Source organism: Anopheles coustani, chromosome 2 (genome assembly GCF_943734705.1).
Source record: "Anopheles coustani chromosome 2, idAnoCousDA_361_x.2, whole genome shotgun sequence".
Taxonomy (NCBI): domain Eukaryota; kingdom Metazoa; phylum Arthropoda; class Insecta; order Diptera; family Culicidae; genus Anopheles; species Anopheles coustani.
In genome coordinates, this window is record NC_071289.1 from 20,263,931 (window position 1) to 20,288,621 (window position 24,691).

The following is a 24,691-nucleotide window of genomic DNA, read 5'->3' on the forward strand; positions in this document are numbered from 1 at the left end:
TGTTCATAATAAGGTAATAGAGTAAGTACGGACTACAAACGCTGTAAGCGTAATGTAATTATATATTTCAGAAAACAGAATGCCTACAAATCGTTGTGTTGTATCTTCCTGCCGTATATCGCGCAACATGGTGAGAAAGCAAAATGCCGCTATCATATTTCACACATTTCCGCTCGATGCGGCTTCTTCTTCTTCTTGGCGTAAAGACCTCTTGGTCATGCCTGCCCGTTAAGGGCTTACGAGACTTGTTTCCCTGTTGTAGTACGTGGATAGTCAGTCCTCTCGTACAGGGGAGGGTCCGGTCTCGGTTGGGATTCGAACCCACGCCGTCGAGGTGTTGAGCCCCGGCGCTCATAACGCAAATAACGCGTAACGGTATTTGAATTGAATTGACATGTTAAATAAATCTTGACAATTCATGACAGATTCGAGATGAAGCCAGTCGGAGCTAGCGCTTTGTTTTGATGCTGCTCGGTTGGTAAGCGGTCAATAGATTTTATTCAGCATACTCTTTTTACACATTTCTCCCAGTTATAATTGTCTAGATTTTACAATGTCAAAGTGTGCAGTGCAGAACTGTAAAATCACCCGGTACCGTGCTAGCAAGACAAATGTGGATATTATAATCCATTCATTCCCCCAACAACAAGCTTTGTACCAAAAGTGGGTGAAGTTTTGTCGACAGGACAAAAATTGGGAGCCGTCCAAACATATTGGGATATGCTCTAACCATTTCCGAAATGAAGATTATCAAGTCTCCTCACTAGTAGAAAACAAAAAGCGATGGAGAATACTTTTTCCAAATGGTAAGTCAATTTCAATGGCTAGTCCATGTCCCCAACATCGTTAATTGGGATGGAAGTAATAGTTGTTGGGATTAGCTTGCGATACGTTTGACTAATAAGATGGTTTCTCTTAACTTTATTTTAGCAATTCCATCAATTTTTAAAAGCCTGCCTTTTTCGCAATGTGTAAAAAAAGAGCAGAATACAGGTGAAAGTCATGCCACAATCGTAAAGAGAGAAGCGAATATTGCAGGTATGGACTAACAATGCAAATACTTCACAAGCGACGAGAATAAGATACTTCAAACAACACTAGAATGTCTTGCGAACAGCCGGAACTGAAAACTGATTAGAGTTATTTAATCAAAACTGAACCACCCAAATCAGAGAACCATTTCAAATCAGTATGGTGTTTATCTAAGAAAGTCATATTTAATAGACTTTTATTTCATCTTGCAAACTGCAAGTTTTTTGAAATTGATGCTAAATGGTTCAAGTTGTTATTCTTCTAAGCTTCTAAAAATAGATTACTCACCAAATCTCCAAAAAGTATCATGCTTATGTCGTTTTCATTTTAGATGCTGTGGCGGTCCCATCTATCAAAAAGTGCGTTAATACGAAACAACTTCAAGAAGCGACTGTTGGCGAAAGCAATCCATTCGACTCGGTTGTTCTGAAGTATCGTGATCAATTTTGTAGAACTTGTTTGAAACCCTGCCAAGACAATTCCGCAATTTCGATCGAGTCGAAAATACAGAACACGACCCTTCTCGATATGTTTGTACATCTAACGGCCTTCGAAGTAAGTAACACAAACGCATCGCTTACATTTATTGTACAGTGAAGTGGAACTAATATCCTTTTTCTTTATTTCACAGACAGAATATAATAATGCATTCCCAAGCGTTATATGTTTGGAGTGTAAAATATGTTTAGTGCAGGCGTTTAATGTTCGCCAGGAATTCATAGCAAAAGCAGAATTTTTGGTGCAACTGGTGGCCGAGAATAAATTGGCTGAGTACTATCATAGTGCTGTAACTAAGGCTCAAACATCGATTAAGCCTATAGCACCTACGCGATTCATATTTGCTGATACAGATGAGACATGCGGATATCCTTCAACCAAAACGCTAGTTCCGATTCATAGTCCGACCTCGAACAATTTCATCACAAAATCGATCAAACTCAAAGCACCAAAACAATTCATATTTACTGACATAAATCAGGCATACAGAAATCTTTCGGCCAACCAGCTGGTGTCGAACGATAATGCAACCTTACAGCGTAGTGCAGGAACATTGAACGAACATAATACGGAAACAAACAAAAATGACGTCGAGCAGCACGAGTCGGATACATCCGATCCAAAAAATCATTCATGCTACACCAAGGTCGAAAATCCTGTTGAAAATAATGACGATAAACAGCAAAATTGTTTTGCTGAAAGTGAAGCAGAAATAGAAGACGCTTGTAATCGCAGCAGTACACCGGAAACTATGGTCGAGTATGAAAAAGAAAAACCAATGGAACGAAAACTTAAGGCTGAACAGCGACAAGCACTTAAAGCTCAGCAAGGAAGAAAGGTCATCAAAAAAACAAACCGGTTGGAAGAAGAAGCTCGCAGAATGTTTCCATTTACCACGTGTTACGTTTGCGACAAGCAGCACGATTCAATGATGGAATGCAATTTTCACATGCGAGAACATATCCCGATGCTCCCTTACGAATGTTATGAATGTATGGTGGAAAGCAACAAAACTGAGGCTACAGAGGCTGACGAAAAGTATCAACCATTGGAATTGAAAACTTTAAATAAGTTGAATTTGCATTTTAGGATGCACCGATTGCCACACAAGTGCGACAAATGCTATCGGCGGTTTATTACTACTACAAAACTTAACGCCCACGTGAGCAATGTGCATGCTTTCGTAGACACTGGATTCACTTGCGAATATTGTGGAAAGCAATATTTTGATAGAACCACTTTCCGGACCCATGTCGCCAATCACCGAAACGAACTAAGTGGTCAGTATAAATGCTTGATTTGTGACCGCACGTTTGGGACAAAGGATTGTCTCAAACGACATGAAGTAACTCACACGGGCGAGAAAAGATATAAATGTATGTACTGCGATAATTCGTACAGCAGGTCATATAATCTGCTCATTCACCATAGAAGTCATACTGGGGAAAGACCGCATAAGTGCCTAGAGTGTGGTCGAGCATTTTCTCAAAGAAACGCACTATTGAGGCACATATGTACCCCTGGCCACGTGAAGCCTCCGAAATACCGAAGCAGGTTGAAGGTCGCCCTGCTTCCCAGCAAGGATGGGCATTGTCCGTATCCGGGTTGTGACTATACGGCTAGTACCTACAGCGCAATGTATGTGCACAGGCGAGCGAAGCATAGACCTGTGTATCAATGTGAGGTGTGTAAAAAGTCGTTTGCTTTCGCGAATCAATTGAACGAACACTCAAGGCTGCACACGGGTGAGAAACCGTATCCATGCAGTATATGCGACCGAAGCTATCGGACCGCGCATATTCTTCGTAACCATTTGAAAACGCACTCCACGGACAGCAACTTTGCCTGCGAGATCTGCCAAAAGAGTTTCAGTCTACCGGCGAGACTGAGGCAACACATGCTTACCCATTCATCGGAACGGAAGTTTTCTTGTGAAAGCTGTGGAAATAGCTACAAAACAAAAGGCGAACTAACGAAACATATTCAGCGCAAACATAGCGACGAAAATAATGAAATTAAAAATGAAGATGAAAACTTGCAATGAGGGTTAGGATTGTGGTGAAAACCAGTTTGCTTTTGATAAATAAAATAAACAATCCATTTATCAATCAACGTAACATTTTTTGGCGATCATAAACCATTGGAAAATTTTGATTTTATTGAAATTTTGTTACAACAACTGTTCTACGATTATATATATATGGCTTCAAGAGAAAAGGTGACCTAAAGAAACACAAAAAGAACAAACATTTTGAAGTAGAAATGGTGATGAAAAACGGCGGACGAAATAAAAACGAAAAACGACATTTTAAGTTAACATTTAAATGTTTACTGGTATTTAATTTGAACTAAAATGTTATATAAATCTTGGCAATTCATGACAGATTCGAGAAGTAGGTTGTTGTCAGTCGGAGCCAGCGCTACGATAATTCGCTTAGCGCTTTGTTTTGATGCTGCTTGGTTGATAAATCGAGCGCGTTGTTATTTTATTCAACATACTCTTTTTACACGTTTCTCCCAGTTATAATTGTCTAGATTTTACGATGTCAAAGTGTGCAGTGCAGAACTGTAAAAGGAGCCGCTACCGTGCTGGCAAGACAAATGTGGAAGTTATTATTCATTCATTCCCCCAACAACAAGCTTTGTACCAACAGTGGGTGAGGTTTTGTCGCCAGGACGAAAACTGGAAGCCGTCCGCATATTTTGGAATATGCTCAAACCATTTCCGAAATGAGGATTATCAATTCTCCTCACTAGTAGAAAACAAAAAGCGATCGAGAATGCTTTTTCCAAATGGTAAGTATGGTGCGGCACATTTTATGGTAATTATTTTGAATGGGCTAGTTCATGCCCAGCATCGTTAAATGGGATGGTAGGAACATATTTGACTATTAAGATGTTTTCTTTCAACTTTCTTTTAGCTATTCCATCAATTTTTCAAAGCCCGCCTTATCCGGAATGTGTTAAGAGAGAGCCGAATACAGAAGAAAGCCATGCCACAATCGTAAAGAGAGAAGCGAATAGTGCAGGTATGGACTAACAATGCAAACACTTCGCACAAGCGAAACATTTCAACAGCCGGAACTGAAAGCTGATCAGAGTTATTTAATCAAAACTGAACCATCCAAATCAGAGAATCATTTTAAATCAGTATGGCGTTTATTTAACAAATTCAATACTTAATAGACTTATAATAATAGAGTAAAGATAAGGTTTCTTTCAGCTTGCCCACTGGCAATTTCTCGAATTTCAGCTTATTTGTCAATTTATGCTAAATGGTTCAATTTGTTGTTTCGTTTCAGATGCCGACGATTCTGTACAGATAGATTCCTTTTTGGAGCTCTTGAAGTACCGTGATCATTTTTGTAGAATTTGCCTAAATTGTTACGAATCTGAGTCGTTGATTTCAATCTACTCTCAGGTGCAGAACAACACAATCCTCGATATGCTCATACAACTAACTGCGTTCGAAGTAAGTTACGCGTTTAACATTCAAATCATTATTATTCAGTAATCGCATTTATTTTGCCAGACTGAAAACTATGATGAACTCCCGACGGTTATATGTGTGGAGTGTAAACATAAATTAGAACAAGCGTGTGATATTCGGCAACAGTTTATCGCACAATCGGAGCTTCTTGTTCGACTGGTAGCTGAAGAGAAAATAATGGACTACTTTCGTGAGGGTACGGTTGAATTCCTACCGAATGAGTCTTATGATACTGCTTCGAACGGCGAGCCATGCCATGAAGATGCTGAGGTTGATCATGAGGATGACGAGGAACATCGGTTGGAAAATGTCGATTCAAATGATCATTCGGTCTTCAAGTCGGACACTCAAGGTAAGGAAGCTGATAGGAGTGTAAAACTGGAAGATGGTGCAGAAGAAATTTTGGCAGAAGTAGAGAAGCCCTACGAAAAAAGCATAACGTCGGAATTTCAACCCCATGCTACGAGAACGTTAGATAAAAAGCGGAAGAAAAGAATATCTTGGAAACACCTTTCTCTAAGCGGTGAAGAGGCACGAAAACGTAAAGCAGAAATCTTACGTGAAAGGGCAAGAGCATACAGCCTAGCGTGTAATCGAAAAAGATACCGACTAGAGGCGGAAGCACAGAATTCCTTTCCATTAACAACGTGTTACGTATGTGACAAGAAGCACGATACCCTAATGGAACGAGATTTTCACCTGCGGGATCATATTCCGATGTTGCCGTACCATTGCGAGGAATGCAACGAAGGCAATGCAGCAGCAGATAACTCGGGGAAGGATAAGCCGGCTGTATTGAAAACCACCAATCAGCTGAACGCCCATTTTCGGATGCATAGTATGCCATACAAGTGCGACAAGTGCTATCGGCGATTTTGTACCGATCTGAAGTTGAAAACACACTACTGGTCCAGCCATGGGATTGCCGAAAAGGGATTGACTTGTGAGTACTGCGGTAAGCAATACTTCCAGCGAACGATGTTCAATCGGCACGTGGCCTATCATCGCAACGAACTAAGCGGTCAGTTCAAGTGCTCGATGTGCGATCGTGCGTTGGGGTCCAATAGTTCACTCCGACGGCACGAAGCATCCCACAAGGGTGAGAAAAAATATAAATGTTTGTACTGTGAAAAATTATTCAGCACATCGTACAATCGTTTAACCCACCAAAGAGTTGTGCATACCGGCGAACGGCCCCACAAGTGCGACGAATGTGGTCGTTCGTTTGTGGACAATTCCCGACTCAAGCTGCATCAGGAGACGCATCATGTGGAGGGACGTTCTTCGAAAGAAAGAATTCGAAAATCGGCCCTTCTTCCCGAAGACAAGCAGAGTTGCTCTTATCCAGGCTGCAACTATACGGCCGAAACGTACCGAACTATGTACATGCACAAGCGCACCAAGCATATGACGATGCACAAATGCGAGGTGTGCAAAAAAGAGTTCCCGTTCGTAGCTAATCTGCGGGAGCACATGACGGTGCACACAGGAGAGAAACCGTACCGCTGCGAGGTGTGCGACCGAAGCTTTCGGCACAGTGCCATGTATCGCCGACATTTGCTGACGCACAGTGACACGGGGAGCAGTTACAGCTGTGCACTGTGTAAGAAGAGCTTCAAAATGGCACGATATCTGCAGGCGCACATGCTGACCCACTCATCGGAGCGAAATTTCATATGCGGAATCTGTGGCAATACCTATAAGACGAAGGGCGAGCTGAAGAAACACACACAAAACAAGCATGCCAACGAATTCAACGGAGATTATGTGATTCTGTCTGGAGATTCTACCGTGGAGCAAAATCAATGGATTAAAACATACGTAATGGACTAGATAATTCTATAAAGGGCACGGTAAACGAAGCGTACCCGCTAGTGCAATCGCCAAGGGGCTGCCTCTGGGAGCTTTTGCGCCCAATTTTTTCCCTTACACCGAATTAGTGGGGTAATGGAGAAGTGTGTAAAAAAACGAAAAACTAAAAGATAATCAACAAATATACAAAACATCAACGTTGTCTCTAAACATCATAAATTCTTCAAATTTTTTTGAAGTTGTAGCGTTTTGGAAACGACTGGTGAAATTCTTGCAAAGGCATCAGAAAAATTTTACATAAATATTTGCTGATCTTATTTACAGCGTTTTACGATAGAACTCATAGCTTTTGCCATTGATCTCAACATTTTCGGTTTCGATGTCAACTCTTTAGCGGACTTACTCACACACACAGCCATATTCTCAACACCTTGTGTGTGGATGTCAACTCATGCCGCTTCATTCTGATAAACGTCAAACTCGTGTGCGTTTGTTTTGGTTTGTAAACAACCTCGGTGAAACAGTTCAATGCGGAGCTGCAACAGTATCGATAGAAGGAAGAAGTAGTTTGTATGAATTTTACATTTTATAAACATGTACACAAATGTAGATTTGTGTTTAGGGTGGCCGCATTGAACTGTTTCACCGAGGTTGTTTACAAACCAAAACAAACGCACACGAGTTTGACGTTTATCAGAATGAAGCGGCATGAGTTGACATCCACACACAAGGTGTTGAGAATATGGCTGTGTGTGTGAGTAAGTCCGCTAAAGAGTTGACATCGAAACCGAAAATGTTGAGATCAATGGCAAAAGCTATGAGTTCTATCGTAAAACGCTGTAAGATACAAAAATTCAATTGTTTAAAAAAATAAAGAAGGGTAATTAAAAAATAAAGAAGGGTAACAAAGAAAGATAATTATTTTATCAAAGGATAAATTTTAGTGTACAGCGTTGTTTCAATAACATTTATTTAGCCTTTTTATTGATTTCTACACGTTTAACCTATACTCACAATTATTTTAACACACTTTTTAGTTGTATACTCTCTTTTGTATTCACAAGGAACAGCATCTTATAAGCCGTAGAAAAAATAGCTGAATAAAGCAATGTGTATACAAAATTCCTGTTTGTTTTTTTATGATTTTCTCGAATGATAAGTTCCCTTCCCGTTGAAGTTCCCTTTTTCGATTTATTTTTCTATTTTCCAAATGATACACAAAGATGGCCGAATTGACAAAAGGGGGAAGTAGGCGTACTCGATTCAGTGAATGTTAAAGGTCGTGACCCGAAAGCGGCAAGAGCGAGAAAGGAGATATGAATGATAATTTTTCTTTTCCCAAGTTTAACAAGCGCCTAAATGATGCCATCGAACTTCAGAACAAACATGCCGATCCCAGCTTTGAAATTAAGTATGACTTTTTGATTTCAAGCTTTTAATTTGTTGCCTTTCTTATTGCTACAAAATGGTTTTGCTTTGAGAAAATTTGGAAAATATATGAACATAAGCTGTGGAGTTAAATATGAACACTCATGGACAGTAATTTTTCCATTCCTCCTCCCTCCTCTCATACTAGACAACACTTATGTTATGTTTAATCAAAAATTTTATATAGTCAAGTCAGCTAGTAAACCTCAACCACAATGTGGAAAGAATATTCGAATCCATTTTTTTTGTAATTCTAACACCCACAAAAGATGTATAACTGTAAAAATGGAAACTGTTAATACTACATGAAAAGTTATTACAGCTCAATTCTTCTGTTAAAACATAATTTTTGCATCGTCTTAGTTTTCAACAAATCCTAAGGAATGTTAATTTTGAACAATAAATAACTCAAAACAGCTCCAATGAGTGAATAATCTAAGTAAATGGAATGTGCTAGAGTAACGTATTCCTCGACGTTATGATCGTTGAGTAGTGGGGATATGGAAGAGAATGATGGTGAAGGGAGATGGACACATCGTGCTAGCCTATGTTGTTATGCGAACATGTCGTGCTAAAAAGAGAGAAAAACAACGATCACCACTGCACGATCGACTCATGCTTCCATCGTAAGCCCACTTACCTACGAGATCAATGTTGGGCTTTTAAGTAGCCAGTCGTGGCCTGCGCTTTGCTTGAGCTAGACCAACTTCCAGTAGCTTAAAAACTTCGGGTCCAAAACTTCTCCATCAAAAATGCAATTGGTAAGCAAATGGTAAGAACCTTCAGCTTTCTGCTTCTGCTAGTTACGGCTTCCTCTCTCCCTCCACGGCTCTAAGGTCCCAGGGGATGACCTTCCGCCACCACACTTGTCGGAATTGTACGCTGAAGGATGCTACTACTATATGTGCATTCGACGCACTGTCATCGAGCTGAACTTGCGAATCCAGATCCCACTGAAATTCCGTTGGGCATACTCCATTTGGTGTATGATTTCTAGGGTAGATGAATTGTACCGAATACTTCATCGCGAGCTTGTTAACTATCCGAACCGCCCCTCCTGGCTTACCCGTGCTTTGAATGCTGAGCCCAAATGGAAAGAGTACGGACAGTTTATGGAAGATTTTCTTTGGCCATACGAACTGGCGCTCCATCTGTACGGTGAAGGTCTATATGAGTATAATAATTGGTCAGAATGATAACATATGTAAAAGCAATAAATCTCATTTTTAAAACCAGCAGGAAGAAAGAAATATTTATAATCGATGACAAGACCGTGTTTCCATTCAAATTTTTCACATCCAAACCACCGTCACTTTGCTGTTCGAAAAGTTGAAACCGTGTACTCCTAATAAACAACAGTACCTCCGATTGTAACGGAACGAGAAAAATCTTACAAGCACGCAAGGGTGTCATGGCGAGAAAATTTTACGACTTTCACATCCGGGTTGGTTTGCGGCATCGGAATTTTCCCGACAATGCATATGCTTGTGACCCTCTGCATAATGTTTTCCATCTCCCTTCCATACACAAGCATGACACCATATGTCATGAATTCTCCAACGTTTGCATCTTGCACCAACTTGAACCGAGGCGATCTTTCACGCAACATCGAAGCGGTGATAGTGCTTGGTGATGGAATGCTTCTGTGAAAAGTGGTAAGAATAGAGTTGAGCTAGCATTAAGTCAAATGTTTCGTGTGTATTTTCATATCCATGTTCGTAAATGACAATTAGTCGAGCTTTCACGGAGCACTCGAGAGAGTGAGCGGATGCGAGACGACCATAAATCATTAATTTTTATGGCGCACCTACCGATCATGGAGTTAATCGTTCGGGAATGCATATTCGACGTGGACGATTGCTATCCGTGCTTGTTCGTTCTTCTTCGATGTCTGAAGCGAGCCAAACAAACGGGCTATCTTCGATCGTCTTTCCAGCGAACGCGAAGTTGAACGTGATCGTAAAATACCCTTTGTGGAAGTTGTGAAAGGGACGGCTGGTATTGCTGGAGCATTTTTCGACGTGAACAACGTTCAGCATTGTTTTTGGTAGTTTTTTTCTTAAGTTTTCCGTCTGCCCTTCAACTAGGTCATTTTACAGATGTCACGTATTCTCGAACGATTGCTTCATCACTGACACCGGTTTCCCTGGTGTGGAAGAACATATGAAGGCGTTAAATGTGCTGGTGTGGCACGATTATGGAGACACAAATCGCGAATTTTAGACGTAAACAGTCGCGTTAATAACATAAACCATAAAGCTGAAGGGGGTTCCAACTATTAGCTTATTCAATGCACTAACCCCCCCCCCCCCCCTCCCTCTACCCCTTCCCCCTTCCAGACAAACACACTCCTAGCAGCTATTCATACTCTTCTAGACATTTAATAATGGCCGTTAAATTATACCGTGACGAATCAATTTGCGTAGTAGGCGTGGCAAGTAATAAAACGATCTACCCTGAGTCTCAACAGTGAAGTTTTTATTTGGTGTACCTTATAAAAAAAAACTATAAAAATAGTGCGAATACATTCAAAAAGCAGTTTTCTTACCCCTTTTCTTGTTTTTTTACGATGACACAAAAACCAGCTCCAAGCCAAAAAAAAAGAAAACGTTTAAAGCTGAGAATGAGACCCCCCTTTTTTTAAAAACAGTGGTTCTCAAACTTAAGTTGTTGTATCCCTTCTTTTAAAATATTCCAGTTTTGGCACGGAGTTTGCTTATGCAAGTGGAGATAGCTCCCTTTGTTTAATGTTGGGATATTATAAAAGTGTAACAAAATGCTCTTGCTCCTGAAATTAAATATCAACACTCGCTGTGTTGTTTTCAAATGAAAATTTAACAAGCCACATTTTGTATGCTTATTTTTTCATAACTTCGATAAATTATTCATAATCCATATCCATAAGTAATCATTGAATCGCTAACGAATGCTTATGGATCAAAAATGCCTGAGGAACATACATATGTATACTTTATGAGACAAGAAATGGGGCGTAATAAATTAAGATGAAAATAGTACCATTTTTGACAAAATCATTTGCAAATCATCATATAGTTCTATAGATTTTTGCTAGCAATTACATTCTTCAAGTAATTCTTGCTTAATGTTAATCCAATCTTCTAAAAATATTCAAATCAGTTAAGAAAATTAAATATTAGATATGTCGTGTTTGGTGTTTGAAAATAAAACATTTGTGCAATTCATTTTGGTTTATTTGAAAACTACACGTGGCCAATGGACGGCTAAAACCCTTTTAAGAACCACTGGTTTTCTTGAAATACGGAGAAGCAGCGAGGCACTTGAAGGAAGGTTCCACTCGTCAGCAAAAGGCCCGAGACGCGACATCTGAGCACACTCACACAACCGTACAATTGGACGAGGGATACCATCGAAGGGTAACATACTTAACCAGAGTTCCTCGGAAAAGCAGCCATTGATTGAGCAACCGTGGTAGACGAAGCTACTAATATGCCGTCTTATGAGGTGAGTGTAGAGTGAGAATGTTTATCTTTTCTTTCTTAACATGTTGCTCGATTTCTGCTTCACAGGATTACTATCAGTATCATTTGCAGGTCGCGATTTGCCATCTTGTTAGCAGCATGCGACGAGCATACCTTCCTATTTTTGTGACGCTTGACGCGCTTAGGACTAGGGGAGGCCTTCCTCTGGTCAACAATTTTCCCTACATCTTAAGGGCCAGCATACATACAATCGACCAGCAGTATGCGGGAATTCAAAATTACTGGAGCATTGTTGACTTACCTTTTGGAATGGTAATGGCCATGCAGGAATGGCCTACACTTCGAACCTATTTACTACAAATACTCGAGCATTATGAGAATGCTTTGAATTGGATGGCCACGAATAATTTCTGATCAATAAAAATCAGTAACGAATTAGAAAAAGGAATTTGGAGTGTCTTTTTTCTTGGTTAGCCATCCGATATATCGACGACTAAATGTTAAAATCGGCCATGAACTCAGGGCCTTCGAGTTTTACACGTGAGTTAAAATGAGAAAATTTTACGATTCTCACTTCCAGATTGGTTGGTGGTAAAGGGATTGTCCCCATAAACCATGCATTTCCACTCGCGCCCCGCGAACATTTATTTACTTTCTGTCCTTGGGATTTGTCGATCATGATGTAAGAGTTGTCACAGATTCCACCATAATTCATTCCACCATGTATTTCAGCTTTTTTTATTGTTTGTAAATTTCCGCTTCGAGCGAGGTTAGTAACAAAGAGAAGAGAAAGCAATCGCAGCTGACTCGAAGAAAACATAACTGAACTCGGCGCTGTTGGAAGAAGACAGAATACAATGCGTTAGAAAGGCTCAAGAAGGATGTTCAGGGAGAGAAGAACGGAAGGAGGGGGCGGGATAAAGGGGAGAATGGAAAAACGATTGACTCACATGTTCGAGTACTCACACCACTATACGATCGGATGCGGCTTGCTACGACTTTGCGGTGCTAAAGAGCGGTAAGATGACTAAATAACAGCCATTCGTTGCTGAAACATCGCTTCGTTAAGTGTGCCTGCAAAATCTCTCAATTCAAGTAATTTTTTGTTCCCAAAGATGGACCTAGATTTTGATATGGTAAGAGTATACAGTTTGATGGATAATATTGCTGTCTAGACTAAATATAATGTTCTCCTTCGTTTGTGACAGGAACCTGAAAGCTTGCCATCGCAGTTAGAAAAAGCACTTGACGCGCTCCACAACATACAAGTTGTGGTCGCCCAAATGAATGGGGTTATTCTAATAGACCTCAACCAACCGTTAGCCTTTTGGCTAAGGATGAACATAGGCATAGTAAACTGTATGTTTGGTGAACTAAAAATTATTAGTCCACGATTTCGTGATCCCCCGCAGTGGTTGAGGGGCATTCTTCAGTACGAGCGGAAATGGAGAACACTGAGGGCGATTGTTGAAGATTTTCTGGTCCTCTACGAGCTGCTGGAGGAGGTTTACGCTGACGGAAACTAACTGCTTTGTTTGTACAATAAATGCTATTATATTATTGCTAACCATTCAACAATGATATTTTGAAAAACGAAAGAAAATCAATGTAAGTGAAATGCATCTGCGTCGTGGCACGAAATCTTTATTACTTTTCCATTCGTCTCAGACGGCTCTTACGATCGGCGGATTTGTGTCGGCGAACAATGGTGAGTATTGTTTTCAGTAGATTTTATTTTCTGACATTTTACATCTGCCTTTCAACTTGTTTTGTTGTTAAGCATTCTCCAACGATTGCATCAACACCGATCGACAAACGGTTTCTCTGGTGTGAAGATAAATCTTAGCAATGATTGTGTTGGTAGGCCAAGTCAGTGTCTAAGTCGATTAAACTTCGCCTTGCAGACGTAAACAGTAACAACAAGCGCATAAATCGTAAACTAAATAGTGTTCAACTTATTCGATGTTTATATTGCTCTTGAATGTGTGTTCTTGACTACTTAAAGATGCTGATTGATTGAAGGAATAGACGATTAAAATTGGTGGTACCAATAACTTTCGGGGATAGCATTTTTTGAAATTTTCTCCCAAATAATAACTTTGATGATAACTTTCTTATCATCAGAACATTTGTGTGTAGCATCAGAAGTTTCGATTTGATACAAGACGAGCGTCTTTTTTGCGTTCCCATCCAAGGCCATGGCGAATCAAATTACGCAGTAGGCGTGGTAAAGAACCCCAAAGCAAAGGCATGGAATGCGAAGAATAGCATCCGGTTAAAACATATCGTTTGAGGTTAAAAATAAACCACACGCAACATACGACCGGATGTTGTATCCGCTGAGCAAACATAAAAAAAACCATTTGCAGTTTCTTTTCGTATATTAGATAAAATATCCCCACTCTCCAGAAGCCATTAACACAGAAGAACATTTAAAGTTTAGTAAAACAAAGAAAACATTACTTCCCCATATGTATAAACCAGTCAATTCCTAAGTCATTCAAAGCTGATTTGAAGGGTGCAATGATCTTGTATAGTTTTTCATCTTCTCCATACCCGTACCATCAACTGTTTCGTTTGCTCTTCAACTCATCATGCACAGCATGCCCCCCAAGTGTAGCACCATGAAAAAATAACTTCAAAAGCTTAAAGTGAGTCACTGCGAAACAAATACACGATCTTTACATCCGAGACGATTAGCACTAACGGAATTGCCCCAACAATCTATGTGTTTGTGCTCCACTGCTACGATGTGTGTGTATGGTTTCTAAATGTTTTCCAACTCCTTTCCAAACACAACCATGACACGAGCTCTCCAATGTGTGCATCTGCTCCGACTTGCATCTTGCACCGATGTGCACCGAGGCGATCTTTTGCTTTTTTTTCGCGAAAGAGCACCAAAACGGCAGTTGTGCTTGATGATGGAACTTTACGTGGAACGATGCGAGGATCAAGCGGGAGCGCGATGACCATAAATCATCAATTTTTATGGCGCGCCGACCGATCGTTGAGTTATTCGTTCGATTTTGCACTGTCTTCGACGTGTGGGATTATTATCCGGTCTTATTCCATCTTCTTTGCGCCCTTTCCGTTGATTTTTATAGAGAATGCTTGAGACGAGTTAGGAAGACGAACTCGCCTTTCCAGAAAACGCGAAGTTTGATGTGATCGTGAAATATGTGTGAGATAAGGGTCAAGGTATACACAAATAAAGAAAATAATAATACAAATTTGTTTTTGATGGAATCTGCTGCTTTGACACGTTTTCGCTAATATGACTTTGTCAGGACTAAAATAATTTCTATATGTTGGGCCTGGGAACTGTTTAGCCCAGGGCTCGTCAAAGTTCGGCCCGAGGGCCGAATCCTGCCCCTAAGAAAATGGTAGTGCAACATTTTTACTGTTGATTGTTCTAAATGTTTTCACAGTTTAATGAATCTTGTCTAGAATCCAGGAACAAAGCATGTTTATTCAGATGGCATTGCCACACGGTAAATCTTGCTCAATCTTAGTTGAATATTGAATATTTAATATGTATTGATATTGAAAATAAATTTACTAAACAGTAAAACATCAAATAGCACTCTAAAATTTTGAACATGTAAGACTTTGAGGTAACTTTCTAATTACGCGGCATGATCCATTATTTGCCTTTCTATATTATGGATCTGAAACGTTCATATTTCGGATACATTAACGACGCCTCTATCAATCTATACATCATTCGACAAATACGATGATCTTAGCAATTGTATTAAAGTATATGTATAATTTATTGTTTAAGTTAGACAATATTTTGATTACATTTACTGAAAATCATGATAATATATTCCCTCGCCGTCGATTTCCAACATGTTGTGATAATTTGTTAAAATTATTTCCATCAAATTCTTTGGTATGATCCAATACTGTTCTGTGGCTAAGGCCACTTGTAGACACTGCGGGATGTCACGATAGCACTCAGCTTCATAGCGAAGTTTGACATACATATCATCTATGGCCTTCACGCTAGATCTTAAAAAATCTTCCAAAACATGGTTTAGAGGAATGTAGTTCTGTTGCATTAGCTCGTTCAGTGTCTGCCTCAGAAAAAAAATGGCACTGATTCCTGTCGCCAGTAATTGCTCCACGTACGGCGATGCAGCCTGATTCGGTGGTTGGTTTTCCTATCAAGGCAGAAAGTTAAGATTAAGTTTGGTAGAACAAACCTTGCCTTTCAGTCTTCAAACTTACCGAAAACGAATTCATCTTCGATGGGATAAACTGGCCTGTGAAGTGTTTCCTACGACGTTCCAAAGATGACTAGTTTCAGGGACGGTACTGGTGGTGTATATCAAGCTCAGTTGGAAGCACGTGTCGATCGTGCATGATGGTGTGCGTACTCGGTCAGGCTTCTCCAAATGTTCCACAGGCGAGACAGATTGATTCATGCACTCTACCGTGTTCTGTAAAAGCCCGCAATGTGGAAACGGGAGGGTAGGCCATAGAAAAAATCTTGTCAGATTTTGCTCGTTGTGTGGAATACGACTATTAAAAGTTAAAAATAAACCACACACAACAGACGGCCGGATGTTGTATCCGCTTTGCAAGAAATAAAAAGCGTTGCAAGCGTTTTCACAATGACTCATAGCCCACTGTCCTCCAGGAAACGTTCCACACAGAAAAACAGTTAAAGTTTACAAAACCAGAGCAAAAAACACCCCCCCCCCCCCCCCAACCCTCCCACCACCTTAACACATTTGCTAAAATCAGTGGTTCTCAAAACGTTGTTGGTTAACATCCACTTTTAAGTATTTTTTTATATATTCCTAACGACATTAACATACACCTTGCTTTGTTTGTATAAGTATTTTTTTCAATTTTTGCATTACTCATCCTTTATTCGAGAGCTTTTTGAATGAAACTTGTCGTAATGAATAACGCTTTTGCTATATATCTGCCGACATGCGTGTTATTAGGCCAAGTGTCCTGTTCACTCTGTCTATCTGAATGAATACGCCATGACGTAACATTTGGGGGAAAGAGCTCTGAATTTATCAAGGGATCTCTAAAAGGCAGGAAACAGGATGGAAAATCTTAAAATCGTCGGTATATAGCAGGAGCTCATCATCAGGAAGAGCACTTACGCCGTCGTTGATGAAAATGGAAAACAGGAGGAGACGCTTCCCTGAGGAACCCCGGAAGGGTCCACAAAGGAGGAGTGAAAAGTAATTCTCAACTTATACCTTATAGCAGCGACCTGAGAGGAAGGTCAAATGCAGACTTGAAATCTGTATTGATCACAACCACCTACCAATCAGAGATATTAGAAGGGACGTCATCAGGTGCTGGGTTTAAATTAAATGTCGTCTAATCGAATGATACAATTCTTCTGTAAGATTCGATGGGCGTACGAAATAGGGTTCATTTCATTATTTCCATCCTTAAACAGCTGTTAGATGTCAGTGTATTTTGATTGGTAATTCAAATCGCTTTAAGAATAACTGGTTAACTTCAACTTCGGAGAAGTGTCCCGACATTTGAAGCAAGATTAAAGTGTGTCACAACAAAAACGAATGTCGCAACGGAATTCCATTCGTTTGTGCTCCACATCTACGATGTGTGTGTGTGTGTGTGTGTGTGTGTGTGTGGTTTCCTCATGTTTCCAACTCCCTTGCAAACACAACCATGACGCGAGCTCCTCAACGTTTGCATCTGCTCCGACTTGCATCTTGCACCGATGTGCACCGAGGCGATCTTTTGCTTTTTTTTCGCGAAAGATCACCAAAGCGGCAGTTGTGCTTGATGATAGAACGCTTCGTCAGATGGGTTAAGAAAAATATTAAGCTAGCATTGAATTGAATTTTACGTACGTTAATACCCGTGTTCGTAAACCAGAATTAGCAGAGGTTTCACGGAGCACTTCTTGGAGCAAGCGAGCGAGAAGATCATAAATCATCAAATTTTTATGGCGCGCCTGCCGATCGTTGAATTGCACGTTCGATTTTGCATCTTCGACGTGAAGGATCCGTGCTTATTCTTTCGTCTATAGTAGATTTCGCTTCGAACGATGTTCGTCACTTATTGCAACGATATTAAAGACGAGATAGACATACGGTGTTCCACCGATCGTCTTTCCATCGCGAAGTTCAATGCGATCGTAAAATAACCTCTTGGGCATAGAGTCGCAGTTTTCTCGAAAAGAGGATTTTATCGGGAACCAGCATGTATTTCATACCATTTGCATAATCTTCCGTGTTCGTTCGAGGAGCAAGCATACATGATTCGAAAATGATGTTAACGAAATAAATTTCATTGCTCTATGGAATGCAATTTCTTTTACTAACTAGCATTCGTCTTATCAATAGATAGCATATACCATCGACAGCTTCCCAACCTATCTAATATAACTAGTTTATTACATTTATTTTGTGCAGGACAACATAGACAAATTAACAAACAATATTACTCTTTTCTATTTTTTTTTTACATAATTTCCTCGTTCAGAAGGCTAATTGAGAGGAAATTGAGTCCTTGGACTTGTATTCAAGTTTACATAAACGGAATTCTCGATACATTATATATTGGTATATTACTGCATGGTTTCGTAAGATCACTAAAGAAACAGAATGTTTGGAACAAAAACAAAACAAAACAACATATATGTATTTAACAATGCGGCCAAATAATTTAACACGAAGATGATGATGATGATCTTATTGATGGCTGCCCTCATTTTCCCTCACAGGATATATGCGAGAAATATGATTTGATATATGATCCACAAACAATCACAGTGACAATCAAATCCAGACGCTTATAAATATATTTAGTTAGTATACTAACAAAACCTCACAAAGTTAAAAAAATAGGATACATTTTATTTGAGAAAATAATGAGAAGTTGCTTTTTCAGACTCAAGTATCAGGTAGTCAGACAGCTTAAAAATAACAACATATTTGTTTGACTATTTGATAGTACTAGCGTATCAAACATCTTTTCATGCGAAAATTTGAAACAAAACAAAATGATTGATTTTTCAAATTCATGAAAAAAATAGTTAGAGAAATCCACTGTAAAGGTTTGTTTCAACTGTGTACCAACTGTGTACAACTGTAACATATCACATGCTTTTTTTATCTTGTGCAAAAATGACAGAAAAGGCGGCGTGCTACTGCGGGCGTTTGAAAGAATATCTTAAATAAGCTGATTGAAATGAACAGCGAGTATTAAACAAAATAAGTGGACATGCTTCTGAACGATGATCTCGTCTTTTTCCATGAATTGATTCGCCAAGAACCTCCCTCTGCGAGGGAGTCCATTTTACGAGCGCTTCAAACTGCGTTCACTATAAAAACGAACAAAATCCCTCTCTGTTTGTCTCAAACGTTAGCGCACAAACATACCGCGAATATCGCTCAAAGCGGAATCAACGGACGAAGAACGAAAAGTAGAAACTTCAATCACGTGCATTGAAGAAGGAGGATCGAGCTTCGTTCGGTTCAAGGATCGAGAAGTCGGTTCATGCCATAAACATTGATGATTTACGATCGTCTCGCTTCCGATTACTCCATCAAAAGGAATGTGCAACCGAAGCAAATTTTAGATAACGAAGGGATTAAATCGGAATAGAAAATTCAACTTGGAGCTTACTTAAATTTTGCTGCAATAACTTTACCCGTTTTATTCCAAAAAGTCCAGATTATTTTCGCAAACTTAATTGGCCATTGTGGAAAATAAATTTAGTAAATAGTAAAACATCAAATAGCATTTAGACATACTTCACATGCAAGGCTTTGAGGTATGTTTCTCAATATTCGTTATGATCAATTATAAGCCCCTTTTTATGTTTCGGATTTGAAACGTTCATATTTCGGATACGTTAACGTCGTCTCTATCAATCTATACACCATTCTACAAAAACTATCAACTTCTATGATATTAGTTTATTATTCAATGTTGGACAATATTTTGATTACATTTACTGGAAATTAAAGTAAAATATTCCCTCGCCGCAGCATCCCAGTATGTTCAGATAATGCATTAATAAGCCTTCCATGAAATTCTTCAGAATCGCCCAATCCTGTTGTGTTGCCAAGGCCATTTGTAGCCACTGCGGGATGTCACGATAGCACTCAGCTTCATAGAGAAGTTTGATGTACATTTCATTGATATTGTTCACACTGGACCGCAATAAATCTGCCAAAACACGGTTTAGGGGAATATAGTTCTTTTGCATTAGCTCGTTGAGAGTCTGCTTGATAATAAAAACTGCACTGATTCCTGTCGCCAGTAATTGCTGCACGTGCGGCGATGCAGCCTGATTCGGTGGTTGGTTTTCCTATCAAGGCAGAAAGTTAAGATTAAGTTTGGTAGAACAAACCTTGCCTTTCAGTCTTCGAACTTACCGAAAACGAATTCATCTTCGATGGGACCACGAAGGGGATAAACTGGCCTGCGAACTGTTTCCTACGACGTTCCAACGATGACTAGCTTCAGTGACGGTACTGGTGGTGTACGTCAAGCTCAGTTGGGAGTACGAGTCGATCGTGCGTGCGTGATAGTGTGCGTACTCGATCAGCTTTTCCAAGTGTTCCACAGGCGAGACAGAAAGATTTATTCATGCACTCTACCGTGTTCTGTAAAAGCCCGCAATGTGGAAACGGGAGGCAATGCAATAGGAGAAATCTTGTCAGATTTTGCTCGTTGTGTGAAATACGACCATTAAAAGTTAAAAATAAACCACACACAACAGACGACCGGATGTTGTATCCGCTATGCAAGAAATAAACAAACGTTGCAAGCGTTTTTTTGCAATTACTCATAACCTACTGTCCTCCAGAAACGTTCCGCGCAGAAGACATTTGCTAAAGCCAGTGGTTCTCAAAACGATGTTGGTTAATATTTTAAAGTATTTTTTTGTGTATTTCTCGGCACACATAAATACACCTTGTTTTATTTATTTTGGTATTTTATTCAATTTTACAACACTCATGCTTCATTCGAGACCCTTTTGAATGAAATTTGAAGTTATGAATAATGCTTCTGTTATATTTCTATCGACATGCGTGTTATTGGGCTATATGTCCTGTTCGCTTTGTTGATCTGAATTAATATGCTCACTGGTGAGGAGTCGATCCTTTACACTCGATCAAGGTACCCTCACAAATGGAGTGCCATAAAAGAGTAATCGAAACGGATCGGATCCAGCAGGCAGCCAAACGACACGACTTAATATAGCCCCAGACCGTTCGCCTTGCACTAAGCTGCGAAGAAAGGACGCACTTGCACGGATCGCTTTAAGAATGACTGGTTAACTTCAACTTCGGAGAAGTGTCGCGACATTTGAAAGAAGATGAATATGAAAGAAGAAGATGTGCGTGTGTATGTGTGTGTGTGTGTGGTTTCCACATGTTTTACAACTCCCTTGCAACAACAACCATGACACGAGCTCCCCAGCGTGTGCATCTGCTCCGACTTGCATTTTGGACCGATGTGCACCGAGGCGATCTTTTATTTTTATTGTGCTTGATGATGGAATTTTACGTCTAACGATGTTCGTAAATGGCAATTAATAGAGGTTTCACGGAGCACTACGTGGAGTAAGCGGTAGCGCGATGATCATAAATCATCATTTTTTATGACGCGCCGACCGATCGTTGAGTTATTCGTTCGATTTTGCATCTTCGACGTGGAGGATTATTATCAGATGTTCGTCACTGATTCCAGTGATATTAGAGACGTGCCAGACAGACAGGGTTCCATCTATCGTTTTCAGCGAACACGAGTTTGCTGAAATCGTAAAATAACCTCTTGGGCTTAGGGTCGTCGGCTCCATAAAAAAGGATTGCGAGGCGGATAGGAGGAGAGTACCAGTTAGTATTAACCAGGGGTCACCAAAGGCTGACCAGCAACACGTTTTCAGAAGTGATGCGTCCATCAAACGATATCTTCAGTTGAAACAAAACTCAACTTTACTCCGCATACTAAGACTCATTTTTACATTAAAAAAAATTTAAACAAGCTTAAAATAAGAAGCAACTAAACGATCAAACTAACATCATAAAATGGTATGAAATCTCCGATTTCTCTCATCCATGGACATGAGAACATGAAACTCGTCTCGAGCAATATAAAAAATTAAAAGGGATTGCCGACCCCTGGAATACTTGTTAACGCCTTTTCTACGTGCCTACGATGCTTGCAGCAAATAGCTGTATGGTAACGGCATAGACATACGGAAGGAGAAGGGTTGATAGGCAAACGGGTTGAAAGATGAAGGTTGTGAGGCATAGATCAAGCAAATAGCTAACGAATACGGTGGGTGATAGCTTTTAATGGACAACTTTGCAGCATATGTGTTCGTGAACATTCATTGAATTACGCTGGTTATTACGAACTTCAATTCAAACAGCAATTCATTTACTCCCTATAATGGCCTTGGTGTTCCGTAAATGAACAATTAATAAATCTATCAATCCTTTACAAATACCTTCTTCCACTTGGCACTTTTAACTTGTCATCGATTAAATTCAATCAATACAGAAAGCAAGTTATGTCCATTAAGCTTATATTAGTTTAATTTATTATATATTATTATAAAATTTGTTCACGTCGCTCCCGAAAACTTCCACTGTTATGTCATAGGAGGCGAGAAGCTCCTCGAAATAGGAGCACATATCTTGCCACTTCGGCTCATGCTCCATAACGGAACGAACTAGTTCAGACGTTTCTAATCCCATCGACTCGAAGTCTTCAGTAAATGGACGTAAAGAAGTATACATTTCGTGCACTTTCGCTATGTTGTCCCTTATGCTGGATGCCAGTTGTCGGTTGAATGTGATCGAATCGAAGCGTTTAAATTCATTCAGTAAAAAACAGAAATAATCAAACGTACGTTTGCCTTCTTCCAACTTCGGTAAGATCTTCTTTATATTTGAGGGTCGATATTCCTGTGGGGAATTTGAGGTTACGGTTGAGAATCAGGTTAATTGCAATGCAAAATTAGGATTTCTTACTCCGTGCTTACCATATTGTTATTCATCGCGCATCGACAAGTCGCGTCGAGTAAGAAGGAAAATTCAACTGAATCGTTTCACGCTCCCTATGTAACTGCCTTCCCACGAAGTGGTGGATTCATACGATCCCGACGAGATTCGATCGTTCATTGGTATGCGTGCTCGATCAAGCCTTCTCTCTTTGCCGTACTATATCTTTGGCGTTGAGTGTAAACATACTGCTGCACCACTGTTCATGTTCGTTCGATGTTCGAAGAGAAGCTTCAATGTGTTATTATTTTTGCAAGTTGCAAAAACATCTGCAAGACTTGTACTTTTCGACGAAGGGAAATCGGTTATTTGGAAAAGTGATAAAAAATGTTTGTACAGATACTTCCATAGAGAAAATAACTTCCAGTCGTCATATGTTCCATTTTAGACGATTTTAAATGATGACAGATAGTGAGTGAGAGTGAGAGAGAAAGCGAGAGGAAGGAGAAAGAAAGAGAGAAATAATCAAGTCTGTGCTTGTTCGTTGGTGAGATCACCACGCCTACTGAGAATTGATGGGACTTGATGACCTCATTTCGACGTCCGATGATTGTAAGAGTGAGTTAAGCATTGGTTTACATATCAAATAATTGTGTTTAATTTATTATTAACGAAAAACCTTTACTTTCGTTTTATATTTTTTCCATGAATTTTGCTATCATGGTGTAGGTATTCTTTGCGTTAACATATGGTGGTCAACCATGTTAATACCTCATACTACTCCACAGGATTGAGATGAGACAAAAAATCTTTTCTGAAAAAGGACAAAAATGTGTATGATTTTCTAAGGGAGTACGGTTTGAATAGTTGTTTTGTGTCTGTGTATTAATGTCAGAAAAACAGTATACTGCTACTGGAACGAAACTTTATCTAAACTTAGCTGTCTGCAACAAACATCGAGCAATAAATAAAATAAGTAGATTGATTGCTTATAAACGATGATCTCATCTTCGTCGCGGTGGCATCGAGCACCTCCCTCTTCGGGAGCGTCCATTTTACGATCGCTTCAAACTGCGTGCGCTATCAAGGCGGTCGACAAAAACCTTCTGTTTGTCTTAAACGTTAGCGCACAAACATCGCTGAAAGCAAAATCAAGCTGAAATAAGCAAGAATAAAATCCGTTGAAAATGAGGGTGAGGGGGGTGATGCCAAATGTTTATGATTCGGATGTGTGGATAATGGTGGCCCCCCTCTATCAATCTATACACCATTCGTTAACAAAAATTAACTAGATCTCTCTAGCGATAAACACATATTTGTTACGATACTTCATTGATTAATTTTGGACGATATTGTTTACATATTTATTGAAAAGGATCAGTGTATACTCCTTACCCATCTCCCATCCTCCCATCTAACAAGCGATCTCTCGTAGACCATGAGAATATTTTCTATTAAATCCCTCCAAAAATGCCAATTCCCCTCTTCGCGTAATATATGCCTTGCCCGCAGCCAGTACCTGTGAGTTGAATCAACTTCATGCCTTATTTTCGAAAACATGAAATTTAGTATCCGTATATTAAGCCGCATAGTATTAAAAAAATTACGGGATAGTGGAATACAGTTTCCCTGCTGTAGCTGGATTATTGTGCTCTGGATATCTAAAATTGCATGGCGGGCATCCTCTATCACCTCCATAATGTACGCATCCAGTTGCGGGTTTCTCTGTCATAGTAAAAAGTGAAGCTTAGATTCTTCTTGAACAAAGTTTCCGTTTGATGCTCGATTCTTACCGAAGACATCTTGGATGGGTCCTCGAAGTTGTAAAACTAGCCTGTAAACTGCTCTCTACGACGATTTAACGACAACTGGCTCATGGCACGGTTCAGGGCGAGCAAGTCAACTTCAGATTGCGTTGACGGTGTAGTGGTGATCATCCTCGATCCAGCAGCGAGAGACGAGAGAAGATCATTTGTTCTATTGCTCCAACTGATTCTGTTCTC

At 39.8% G+C, this 24,691-nt stretch overlaps 3 protein-coding genes across 3 annotated transcripts; 2 read left to right on the forward strand and 1 right to left on the reverse strand.

Moving 5' to 3' along the window:
* Window positions 1-79: 79 nt before the first annotated feature.
* Window positions 80-7,147, forward strand: LOC131264059 (zinc finger protein 568-like). The gene is made up of 7 exons (XM_058266348.1): window positions 80-130; window positions 1,485-1,536; window positions 1,666-1,697; window positions 4,005-4,326; window positions 4,452-4,559; window positions 4,833-5,002; window positions 5,063-7,147. Exons 1-7 carry the CDS (start codon window positions 80-82, stop codon window positions 6,851-6,853), a joined length of 2,526 nt encoding a protein of 841 aa, XP_058122331.1. The 3' UTR covers window positions 6,854-7,147.
* On the forward strand, window positions 1,611-3,829 carry LOC131262416 (zinc finger protein 709-like). The gene has a single exon (XM_058264409.1). The coding sequence runs from the start codon at window positions 2,282-2,284 to the stop codon at window positions 3,572-3,574; it is 1,293 nt and encodes a 430-aa protein (XP_058120392.1). The 5' UTR covers window positions 1,611-2,281; the 3' UTR covers window positions 3,575-3,829.
* Window positions 7,148-15,527: 8,380 nt separating the features above from the next.
* Window positions 15,528-15,997, reverse strand: LOC131264060 (uncharacterized). The gene is made up of 2 exons (XM_058266349.1): window positions 15,955-15,997; window positions 15,528-15,887 (listed from the first exon to the last, which is right to left on the reverse strand). Exons 1-2 carry the CDS (start codon window positions 15,967-15,969, stop codon window positions 15,528-15,530), a joined length of 375 nt encoding a protein of 124 aa, XP_058122332.1. The 5' UTR covers window positions 15,970-15,997.
* Window positions 15,998-24,691: the final 8,694 nt, after the last annotated feature.